The sequence below is a fragment of the Pygocentrus nattereri genome, chromosome 17 (genome assembly GCF_015220715.1).
Source record: "Pygocentrus nattereri isolate fPygNat1 chromosome 17, fPygNat1.pri, whole genome shotgun sequence".
NCBI classification, from domain to species: domain Eukaryota; kingdom Metazoa; phylum Chordata; class Actinopteri; order Characiformes; family Serrasalmidae; genus Pygocentrus; species Pygocentrus nattereri.
In genome coordinates, this window is record NC_051227.1 from 36,829,672 (window position 1) to 36,842,064 (window position 12,393).

A 12,393-nucleotide genomic window follows, 5' to 3' on the forward strand; every position below is an offset into this window, starting at 1 on the left:
TCTAGTAACTCTAATGACTCTCTGCAGTAACAACACTCCTTACCACTTCAACATAAATGGGCAGTCTAAACCTATACAGGTTGAAAGTAAATGTGTATGTGAATGTGTTTATGGAGACATCACAAACACAATGTATCAAAATAGGCTGTTATTGTAGCATAAGTAAATAATTCTAGTAACCAATACTTTTTAAAGCTTAGTCTACAAACGTTTTCCATAATACGGGCCCTTCAGAAGTCTAGCTTTAAGTTCCAAGCCTTAAAATTACCATGCAGTGTACTCATCATAAATGTTCCCATCGATCGTACAAGAGCCAAAGCGCAGTACTGTCGGCTGCTATGTGAATGATCATGCCAGAGATGTGGTGACTCAGAGGTGTGGGTAACTGAGGCGATGGGTGCTCTCACGCTCTCGTCCTCTGTGCATGCCACATCCTGACACACAGTGATGGAGTGTTGAAATATGGCCCTGCCACAGCCTACGAGGCATTGCCCTGCAGCACGCTGCCCTGCCCACTGCCAGCGCTCGGCCTGCTGAAATCTTAGAGCCCTCTCCTGCTGCTGCTCTGCTGAATTATACAGCATCACCACCACAGCTCTGTAAACATCCGCACTGATAAAACCATGGTGCACAAGAGGGTGTCCACTATGAGGCATGTCATTCAGCATGAGTTGAGGACTCTCTGAGACACTGAGGACTGTGTGGCATGAAGAAGCATGCAAGTGAAGTCTTGGCAGAATAAGAAGTCTCTTACCTGTGTGAGTCTGCCGATGAGCCTCCAAGGCATCCTCTTTAGAGAACTGAGCTCCACACTGATCACAGACCACAGCTTTTGGTCCAGCTGCAAGACAGACAATAGAGGATGTTATTAGGATTGTCAAGAATTTCAATATAGCATTTTTTACACTAATGACTACTCTCAGTACACAAGACATGTATTGCAGATAGTAGGTAAACTTATTTGTAGAAGGTTAAGTAATTGGATACATGCTATATCTTAAAGGACAACTTTAATACATTTTAAAAACTTTAATAAAGCATCTAAACATCTTTTCAAATGCTATGATAAGAGGATCCTGGTAAACCTGTGAATTTTTTCTGTGAAACTGCACTCAAACGGCTGGCAAAAATACAAGTAAAAAAAATACAAGAGGTAAACCTGGGCAAGTTCCATGTAACCCAAGCTCACCTTTGTTATAAACTTTGTCATAAAACCATTCAACCTTGCAGAAATAAAAAGGGCTTGCAACAAGTATACAAGTGTGGCATTTCTCACATTTTAGCACTGCATTTTCCAGCCTGTGTACTTTCTATACCACACGTATTTGCTTGTTTCGGTGAATATACATATTGTTCAATGTACTAGTTGCCACTGACCACCTGAATGCGACTGATTTTGACAACTATGTTGTCCACACTGTGGCTCCTCATTTCTCTGGATCCATTCTTTCCTAACTCTGTTTAATGATTACTGTGTTCATCTGTGTTTTGTTTGCCCTTCTTAGTGTTATCTGTATCTGTTAGTGTCCATCATATCCTGTTATTTTTTGTTTTAATTGCAAAGTCTTGCATGGTTTCTATTTCTAATTCCAGTATTTACCAATTTCAGTTCCTTGATTTTTCTGTTTTTGTCCAGGCATATTATGGACATGTGTACAGTGTATCTGACTGACCCTTCTCTGACTCATGCTTTGGGTTATGATTATGGTGACGCACTGATACGGTGATGATATGGTGGGCAGATTATGGACGTATCTGCTGATATCGCTGCCTGCATTTAATAATAATATTCATTTGTATAGAGTGACAAATGCAGTTAAATAAATTGAATGTAGTACAATATAGCACAATAGCCCTGCTAACAGTGTGACATACTGGTCAAATCTAATCATCTGTCTGATACCTATAATGGCTGTTTTAAGCGATTGGCCAATATTGATACCACTGTACATCCCTAAACATGACTAAAGAAAAGTCCTCAAAACTAAGACTTAAACCAAAGTCACACTGCTTCAAGCTCACTTTTGTAATAACGGAAAACATTGTTACAAAAAAGATCCATGCATGCAGAAATACAGAATGTTATCTATATACAAAAGCATTTGAACATCTGTGCATTGTCTCTCATCCATTTTAGTGCTTTTAAATTTAATTGTTGACTCTATGCAGATGCTCTAATGGGCTGATCTGATATCAGTTTCCCTGCTTCCCTGTTAATGATTAAAAAGGTTATTTCTCCTTGTTGCATCAAAGAACAGAGAAGAGCACTAATTTTCAGCCCCATTCTCAAATAATTAAAAGTCATGGACATACTGAGGAAGACCCAAGCTGAAATATTTATGTGCTGCCAATTCTATTCCCAGCATTGGAACCAAAAAGAGAAACGTAAAATAAATCCAAAAGAAGCCACGACGTCTCATGCGGTCTCTCTGTGGGAGTCCTGATACGTTTCCAATATTTAGGTGGTCACCAATGTATATAGCGATGCTTGGGACCCGTGTTTGTGTACTGGAGCCTTGACATCTTTTAGGAAAACATTTATGTTTTGTGAGCCAATACACTCCGTTCTCCAGGGCTGCAGTTATAAAAATGATCTACTTCTGTAAATTTCTCACATTGCCCCCTGAAAAAAAGCCCTGTTCACTTCAAAACTGCCTGCATGCATTTACTGCATGTCAAGCTGGTGAAACATGAGATTATTTACCAAAATGTCAGTGTTGTCCTTTAAAGGTTTGGTTTCACTTCTCACAGAGGGAATTGTTTTTGATATAAAAAAAAAAATCCCCTTTATCCCCCCCTACACACACCAACGGAGAGCAGTGACACAAAGTCTCTTGACAGAACCAGAGAAATATTCTTCTATCAAACAATAGCTGCCAGCTCTCTCTCGCCTCGCCTTCATAAAAGTCCACAAACTAGTCAAAAACGAACAAACAGCCATACATCCTCCAGGATATGAAACCATGACTGCATGTATCTCTGCGCTGACTTTTGACAGGTTGGGATTCTCATTTTCAAAGCCCAAAAACTTTACTTTTTTGGTGATTTGCATGACAAAACATCTGAAATTCAACCAATCTGTGCTCTGTCCACAAATGTGTTATTTCCTAGCTATTATTGTTTGTTGAAAAAATTCGAATTAAAAGTGTGCCTCACTAGTGTATTGCCCTATTTCCGCCCGTGGACGTTTTTTAGCAGGGTTGGTAGTGTAGTACTGAAAATGTTGGGTTTTCTGTCTTTGAAAAGGAGACTGAATAGTTAGTAATCTCATATCTCACAGGTAAATGGATCAGCAAGTCAGAGCACAACATGATGCTCATAAACTGGTGTAGATGAGGATACATAACTGGCCACACATCTAGTTACACATTGGACAGTCACACATCTCATTCGAGGTCATGAGAGAATGGGATTTCAGCTTTCAATGTGGTGAAAGAAAACTAGTGCGAGGGAGTCTAATAATGATGTGCATCACTCCCTCGACCCTGTGTCTGAAGTAGGGGGCTATTAATAGTGTCCCAGCCACCTGTAGAGCTGGCCTAGTCTGTCTCGCAAACAGTGAAGTAGGCCACGAAATGTCCTTAATTTGAGCAACCACACTGAATGAACCACACCACAGTCTGGAAAAAAAGAGAAAGTGTTCTTAATTGGGCTGTGAGGTTCTGGACGAAAACCATTTGAACACGAAAAACCTTTCTGCCTCTTGAATGAGTCCCTCAGATTCTACCAAGGCTCTGTCTGCAGCCTGAAGCTTTAATATGCACAGTACCGTCTCATATTGCCAGCAGTTGGATTACAGGTTTAAGCACCTGCATTTGCACCAAGGAAATCAGATTAAAGCAATAGTTCAATAAAAAAATCAAGTTTGCACAATTTCCTCCGTTCCTCTAAATGTAGTGGATTAGCCAGAACATGTTCGGACAAAAGTGCGGTCAATTCCGACTGCTGTTTAGAGCTATCTGCTGTACGCTTGTCTGTTTTGATAATAACGGTACGCTATACAGTATGAGAAACCACATTAGCCTAGTCTATTTGACATTACTTTGCACAATGACAAAAGTTAGGTATAAGCTTCCTTTACTTGTTAGCTACATTAGTCTCATAATTTCAATGCAAGACTAAAGAAACAAACTTCACACACCACATGTCTTGAGTGATCAACTAACTGTGCAAGAAAAAAAATGTGCAAATTGTTTTTTCATTGAACAATATTGCTTTAAACATCTAATTTCCTTCTGCCTTCACCGAATGAAGCCTTAAATCAGCACCAACACCCCATTATTAGTGTAGTGAAAAGTGATTAGAGCATCTTTAAGGTTTAGAGACCCCATTCCTAATGGCTCTTTATAATCCCTCTATGAAGAAATTCGAACTAACACTAACCAAGTCTGCCTCTCCGCTTCTCCACAGGTGAGCTTTTGCTGTTTTCAAATGCAAACAGCGAACTGCTCTGACCCAATCTCTCCTCATCTCCCCTCGACATGAAACCACATCAGAGATACAGCACACGTAGCAGACAGGCATCAGTCTGTGCGTTAAAGTAAGGCATTCCACTGTCTATTCTCCTCTGTCTCACGTCCAGCCTCAGAGCATCCCGCCAGCTTTTGGCAAAAAAAAAAAAAAAAAAAAAAAGTCAATAAAATCTAAATCTATAATAACCCAAGGCTCGTCAAGTATCTATTTTCGCTCAGCTGCCTCTAAATGGCTTTATTGTGAGTCATTAAAACGCCCACAAGCTCGAGGAAGCCAGCCAGCTAGCGCCTAAATTTAGCCTCTTCCCCACATACCCTTTTTCTTTTTCTTCTCATTCTCGTACCGCTGCCCCCAAAGCAAAGTGAAGCTGCACATGTGCTTTCACATGGCAAACTATCAGCAAGAGAAAAATCTGAACAAAAACAACAGGGTCCTTGCACTTAGTGCTTGGACCCCTAAGCTGCTAGCAATACTTCAAATTATGGATACTGAATAGAATTGCTGCTAAAAAGGCAGGGCACACTGCAGCTGTGCGGTGATTATAGTAAATTACTGGCTCAAGGTGGACTCATTTGACAACAACAGAAATGACAAAGACATGCATTTTTGCATACATGCACATACACATACAGGCAAATCCACTAGAGCCCAACTGATGTCGGTCGGATAACAACGCCAATTTTGAGGGAATAAAACTTTAGGCAACTGATAATACCGGCTGACAGGGCTGCACAATAAATCATACTTTTTCATTATTGTGATAAGTTTTCATGATGAACTCATCCTGAACTGAATTAAACAGTAGAAACTCACAGTCTGAAATAATGTAAATATTCTCAAATTTGGGGTGGAGCTACATAAAAAATTTGGACTGTGGATTCAGTTTCTGTTCATTACTTCTTACTGCACTTCTGTACTTCTTCATTAGTTCTGTTCATAAAAAAGGTTTCAAACTATTCATGATAACCACTAAAGCAAACAAGCATGCAAGACGAACAACTACAAGATACAAGGGAACACAAACACAACCAGATACAGATTAAACTAAGATGGGCAAACAAGACATGGGTGACACAATCATCATGCGGCGGAGTCAGGGTTTTAGGCTTGAATCAATTGATGACAGTACTGTGGAACGCTGAAAGATTCCATCTATCGCAGCTGCCAATCAAGATAAAGGATTTAAACGTCAGTGTTGATGTAAATGTTGTTTTACTTTAACAAAAAGCAATTTATGGGCTATAAATGCGTGATTTATTATATCTATATCCAGTACCAAAATATACAGAGAACATCCAAACTATGAGCAAAAACAAAGTTAGCTTACAAATGTCTGTGCAGAAATTTGAGCAGGTTTATTTTTCTGGTTTATGCATGTTTCTCTGCAGTTACCACATTAGTTACCATGCAGAAAATGGAGTTACTGGAGAAAGAAACTGTGGCCATTACAGAGTTCTGTCAGCTCTTCAGGCTGTAATCTCAGTATTCACCGCCTAAAGATATTGCTAATTATCGGAACGATAATGTCTGACGTTTTCATTGAAAGCAATAATATTGTAAGTTAGGAGTGGGCGAATGGCACAAATATAATATTACTTAGTACTTCTCACAATTAATGGTACAGTCGCATGCAAAAACCTGGTGAAATGACATTTTGTTGCATCTTTTATGTGACAATAAGTTAACACACCCTCTACTGAGAACACACTTCTGCACATTTTCATGCACAATTACTGTTTATTTGCTGAACTGAACATAATTTAAAAAACAAAACATAAAAGGCTTTTTTTACCCGTATGTTGCTAAATTTCCTTCGGAATCAATAAAGTATCTATCCATCTGTCTATCTAGAAATTGTGCTTTAAATTTGCAGAAATATTTAATTCGTTTTCTGTAGATGATGAAGTAACTTCAGAATCAAAATCAGAATCCTTTATTCACCCCAGAGGGAAATTGCAGTTGTTACAGTTGCAACCATTTATTTAAAAGAATAAAATCTCTCTGACACTGCAAGTTCAGCTCCACACCCACAACATCACCGACCTTGCGGATCAGTTTGTTGAGTCTGTTGGCGTCTGCCACCCTCAGCCTGCTTCCCCAGCATGCAACAGCATAGAGGACAGCACTCGCCACCACAGACTCATAGAAGATCCTGAGCATAGTCTGGCAGATGTTGAAGGACCTCAGGTGCCTCAGAAAACAGAGACGACTTTGGCCCTTTCTGTAGAGGGCGTCAGTGTTCTTAGCCCAGTCCGGGTTATTGCCAATATACACTCCCAGATATGTTATTTTCAAAAACAACATTAACATTTGTCATTTGACTGTACACATAACTGTTCTGAGGTGGCAGTAAACAAAAAGGCACCAGCAGTGCTACTTAAAAAATACTATCAAAAACTATGAACACTGTGATTTTTACACACACTAATAATGAAATCTGTTTAGTGAAATTTAGAGTTGGTCATTGTTCTTTAAGTGCTAACATCCACAGTACGCTCAGTGAGCTGTGGCTTAATTTATCACAATAACAATAAATATCATCATATTGCCACCCCTATTGTGGGTCATCAATATCAGCTGATATTGTCGATATATCAGTTCATCGATATATCGCTAGGGCCCTAAAATCCACATACTCTGATGCCCCATATGTTAAAAGCAGCAGCGTCTGCCTGTGTGTGTGTTCATGTGATGTGTCCTGTTTTGACATGGCTGGCTTCACTCATCTGCATCCTCATATCCCCCCATCCCCAAGACAGTCGCAGCTCACTGCACCCTGAAGTGATGAAGCAAGTCCAAAATTCAATAGCCTTCTGTTCTGCTTTAGAAAGCACACAGTGTACTGTACTGCCCATGAAGAATATTTCCCCCAAAAACAGCCTCGCGTGCAATCACCTTCCATCAAAACACTTTGTCTGGCCTACAGAAATAAGCGGATGGCACGTGCTGAATACCAAATCAGGCCGCTGGAGAGGGGTGCTCCTGCTACTTGGCAACCATTTAGATCTGAAGCCGCCGAATCGAATGACGGGTCAACAACATCGGAATCGTTTGTGCGCTATAAAGGCAGGATTAGAATTTGGTTAAGAACTGCAAACAGAGGATTAAATTCAATTATCATAAATTGTCATTGTTCAGCAACTACAATGGAAAAGGGATAATACTACTTATCTTGGAACTGGCAGAAGCCAACATGAGCCTTTAGGTCTGGTGGGAATTAGTAATTGCTTTGAGCAAATACAAAAGCTACTTTAAAACAATATAACTCTTTCATATACATTAATTTATATAACTACTGGGTACATCAGTGGCTATTAATTGCAATGTGCTAATTCCTCAAATGACAAAGGACAAATGGCTGATGCGGGCAGGCCTTTTAACTCTCAGGGCTCACAGTTACTCCAGGTGAAATACAAAATCAAGGTGGACATTTATAGTAAGTATATCTCACTCACAGCGTATTCAAACAAGAGGAGAATTGTGGATACTTTCAATCGCTAAGTAGGAGATATTATGATTTAAATTTGATGGAAAGTTATCATTATGTGTACTGTCTTGCTTTGCAGGGCACAAAAAAACACATCCTCCATACAGTTATTTTGGCTGCATGTTGTCTCGGTGAAACTTCCATCTTCTCCCCAGATTCAGTTTCATGGGCAATGAGATGAAATATTTCTCCAGTATGTTCCAGTACGTTGCTTCATTCACGTTTCCTCTGATATGGTGTAATAGACACCAGCACCATTTGGAGAGAAGTAGCCCCATATCATGATGCTCGCACCTCCATACTTCACCGCAGGTATGGTGTTCGAGATCAAGGCTTCTTTCTCCAAAGATAATGAGATAAAATATTTCGGAAGAGGTCTATTTTAGTGTAATCTGATCAGAGTGCACGGTCTGTCTAAATGTTCGGGTGCACATCACTGTAATTACACTTGAACAATAACTCTGGACTTTTAAGGGTTAACAGAGAGGGAGCTATCAGAAGGCACTTCAACAGGTACACGACTGCCGCACCTGAAAGAGATATATTACACACTCAGAGAGAAGCTGGCATGGGGCACACGGTGACACACCCTTTGACATTCCTATTTAACAGTCTGAACATGCAAGCACACACACACACACACACACACACACACACACACACACACACACACACACACACACACACACAGATCCATCACATCCTGCTATAACAGCTACAGCACTCAAGTAGCCGCTCTGTCATCTAGTCATCTAGTGGAGTGATTCTCAGCAGGCATGCTGTCCCTCTTTCCGTCTTAATTTCCCCACACACACACTTTCTGTTTTTGTTTTGTTTATTTAGGCCTCCTTCCCTCCTCCCCACCCCCGCCCTGGTGCTTACGCCGTTTTCAGAGAGTGAGCAGTGGCTTGGAGAGCGCTCAAGTTTGATTAATTTTGGGATTTGGGTACAGTATGTTCCTGGACACACATCTGCGAGCGATCATAAATGCTCCGGAATGCTGGCAGAACATCCAGACCTGCAGGCAGCTGATGATGTCATCAGAGCGAGGGAAGAATTGGCGCGCCGCCAACCATCTCAAACACTGCTCTCTCAGACGGCCAGACAGACACAGAGCGAGGGGGAGAGAAAAAGGAGGAAAACAGAGGGAGTGAGAGAGAAACATGAGAGAAAGAAAGATAGAAAGATAAAAAGAAAGAAAGATAGAAAGAGAAAGCACTGTGAGTCTAGACATTCTGAGCCCAAATACTTCACATATTTACAATTCTTCTCTCTTATGCTTTCATGCTGTGCATGAACAGGTGCAACAGAGGGAGGGATTATATGAGAAAATAAATCTAATTAGAAAATAAATCTTAGTCGTTTTTAGGCCATATGATGCTGATTTCAGAGTGATTAGGTAGTGAGGGTTTGTTTGTCCGTTTCTCTTTGTCAGACAGAAACATAAAGCACTTGCATCCCTCTTGGCAGACACGGACACTTCAGTCCTTTAAAACATAAACACCAGCAGGTAAAGAATTAAACTACATGTCAACAGCATAAGCTTTGGTGCTGCTCGCTGGAAAGACAGAGAGAGAGAGAGAGAGAGAGAGAGGGAGGGAGAGAGAGAGAGAGAGAGAGAGAGAGAGAGAGAGAGAGAGAGAGAGAGAGAGAGGGAGAGAGAGAAGGCGAGATAAAGAAAAATAAGGAGGGAAACAAAAATAAAGGAAGAAAGACAAAGATAGGATGGATGATAGGAGATCAAGAAAGAAAGAAGTTATATTTAGCTGAAGAGCAGAGCCATGAGAGCTTCACTGCAGGCCTAAGTTAATAAAGTCAAGTGAGGTGTGCTAACCCGACCCCTCTGGAGAATAGACTACAGACTTAATCAGAAAACACACACACACACACACACACACACACACACACACACACACACCCCTCCTGACTGCCAGTTTGAATGTTCTTCTGCTTCGCTTGCGATGAGACAGTTCCCTAAGAACGGATGTCTAACATCAAACTCCATGTTCAGTTAGCATCAAACACGACAGTCAGTTAAACATAAAACCCCATCAAACCCTACAAAGAGTTAGCATAAATTCCACATTCAGTAGCATCAAACTCTAATAAACACTATTTAGCATCAAACCCCTCCAAACCCCACAACCAATTGCACAGCATCATATTCCCCACAATCAGCTCGGTTAGCATCAATCCCCACAATCAGCTCAGTTAGCATCAATCCCCACAATCAGCTCGGTTAGTATCAATCCCCACAATCAGCTCAGGTAGCATCAATCCCCACAATCAGCTCAGTCAGCATCAATCCCCACAATCAGCTCAGTTAGCATCAATCCCCACATTCAGCTCGGTTAGCATCAATCCCCACAATCAGCTCAGTTAGAATCAATCCCCACAATCAGCTCAGTCAGCATCAATCCCCACAATCAGCTCAGTCAGCATCAATCCCCACAATCAACTCGGTTAGCATCAATCCCCACAATCAGCTCAGTCAGCATCAATCCCCACAATCAGCTCAGTTAGCATCAATCCCCACAATCAGCTCAGTGAGCATCAATCCCCACATTCAGCTCAGTTAGCATCAATCCCCACAATCAGCTCAGTTAGCATCAATCCCCACAATCAGCTCAGTTCGCATCAATCCCCACAATCAGCTCAGTTAGCATCAATCCCCACATTCAGCTCAGTTAGCATCAATCCCCACAATCAGCTCAGTTAGCATCAATCCCCACATTCAGCTCAGTTAGCATCAATCCCCACATTCAACTCAGTTAACATCAATCCCCACAATCAGCTCGGTTAGCATCAATCCCCACAATCAGCTCGGTTAGCATCAATCCCCACATTCAGCTCAGTTAGCATCAATCCCCACATTCAACTCAGTTAACATCAATCCCCACAATCAGCTCGGTTAGCATCAATCCCCACAATCAGCTCGGTTAGCATCAATCCCCACAATCAGCTCGGTTAGCATCAATCCCCACAATCAGCTCAGTTAGCATCAATCTCCACAATCAGATCGGTTAGCATCAATCCGCACAATCAGTTCAGCATCAATCCCCACAATCAGCTCAGCAAGCATCAACCCTCACAATCAGCTCAGTTAGCATCAACCCTTACAGTCAGCTCAGTTAGCATCAATCCCCACAATCAGCTCGGTTAGCATCAATCCCCACAATCAGCTCGGTTAGCATCCATCCCCACAATCAGCTCAGTTAGCATCAATCCCCACAATCAGCTCAGTTAGCATCAATCCCCACAGTCAGCTCAGTGAGCATCAATCCCCACAATCAGCTCTGTTAGCATCAATCCCCACAATCAGCTCAGTTAGCATCAATCCCCACAATCAGCTCAGGTAGCATCAATCCCCACAATCAGCTCGGTTAGCATCAGTCCCCACAATCAGCTCAGTTAGCATCAATCCCCACAATCAGCTCGGTTAGCATCAATCCCCACAATCAGCTTGGTTAGCATCAATCCCCACAATCAGCTTGGTTAGCATCAGTCCCCACATTCAGCTCAGTTAGCATCAATCCCCACAATCAGCTCAGTTAGCATCAAACCCCACAATCAGCTCAGTTAGCATCCATCCCCACAATCAGCTCGGTTAGCATCAATCCCCACAATCAGCTCAGTTAGCATCAAACCCCACAATCAGCTCAGTTAGCATCCATCCCCACAATCAGCTCGGTTAGCATCAAACGCCACAATCAGCTCAGTTAGCATCCATCCCCACAATCAACTCGGTTAGCATCAATCCCCACAATCAGCTCAGTTAGCATCCATCCCCACAATCAGCTCGGTTAGCATCAATCCCCACAATCAGCTCAGTGAGCATCAGTCCCCACATTCAGCTCAGTTAGCATCCATCCCCACAATCAGCTCGGTTAGCATCCATCCCCACAATCAGCTCAGTTAGCATCCATCCCCACAATCAGCTCGGTTAGCATCAATCCCCACAATCAGCTTGGTTAGCATCAGTCCCCACATTCAGCTCAGTTAGCATCAATCCCCACAATCAGCTCAGTTAGCATCAATCCCCACAATCAACTCAGTGAGCATCAATCTCCACAATCAGCTCAGTTAGCATCAATCCCCACAATCAGCTCAGTTAGCATCAATCCCCACAATCAGCTCAGTGAGCATCAGTCCCCACAATCAGCTCAGTTAGCATCAATCCCCACAATCAGCTCAGTGAGCATCAGTCCCCACAATCAGCTCAGTTAGCATCAATCCCCACAATCAGCTCAGTGAGCATCAATCCCCACAATCAGCTCAGTGAGCATCAATCCCCACAGTCAGCTCAGTTAGCATCAATCCCTCAATCAGCTCAGTGAGCATCAATCCCCACAATCAGCTCAGTGAGCATCAATCCCCACAATCAGCTCAGCTAGCATCAATCCCCACATTGACTTAGCACCAACACACTACAG

At 42.0% G+C, this 12,393-nt stretch overlaps 1 protein-coding gene across 2 annotated transcripts in view; it reads right to left on the reverse strand.

Moving 5' to 3' along the window:
* Nucleotides 1–12,393, reverse strand: part of zbtb16b (zinc finger and BTB domain containing 16b) — a 74,862-nt gene that overhangs the window by 36,207 nt on the left and 26,262 nt on the right. For both annotated transcript variants that reach the window (XM_017711086.2, XM_037546708.1), the window contains exon 4: nt 755–841. In XM_017711086.2, coding sequence (XP_017566575.1) covers nt 755–841 — 87 coding nt within the window. The remainder of the gene's footprint in view (nt 1–754; nt 842–12,393) is intronic.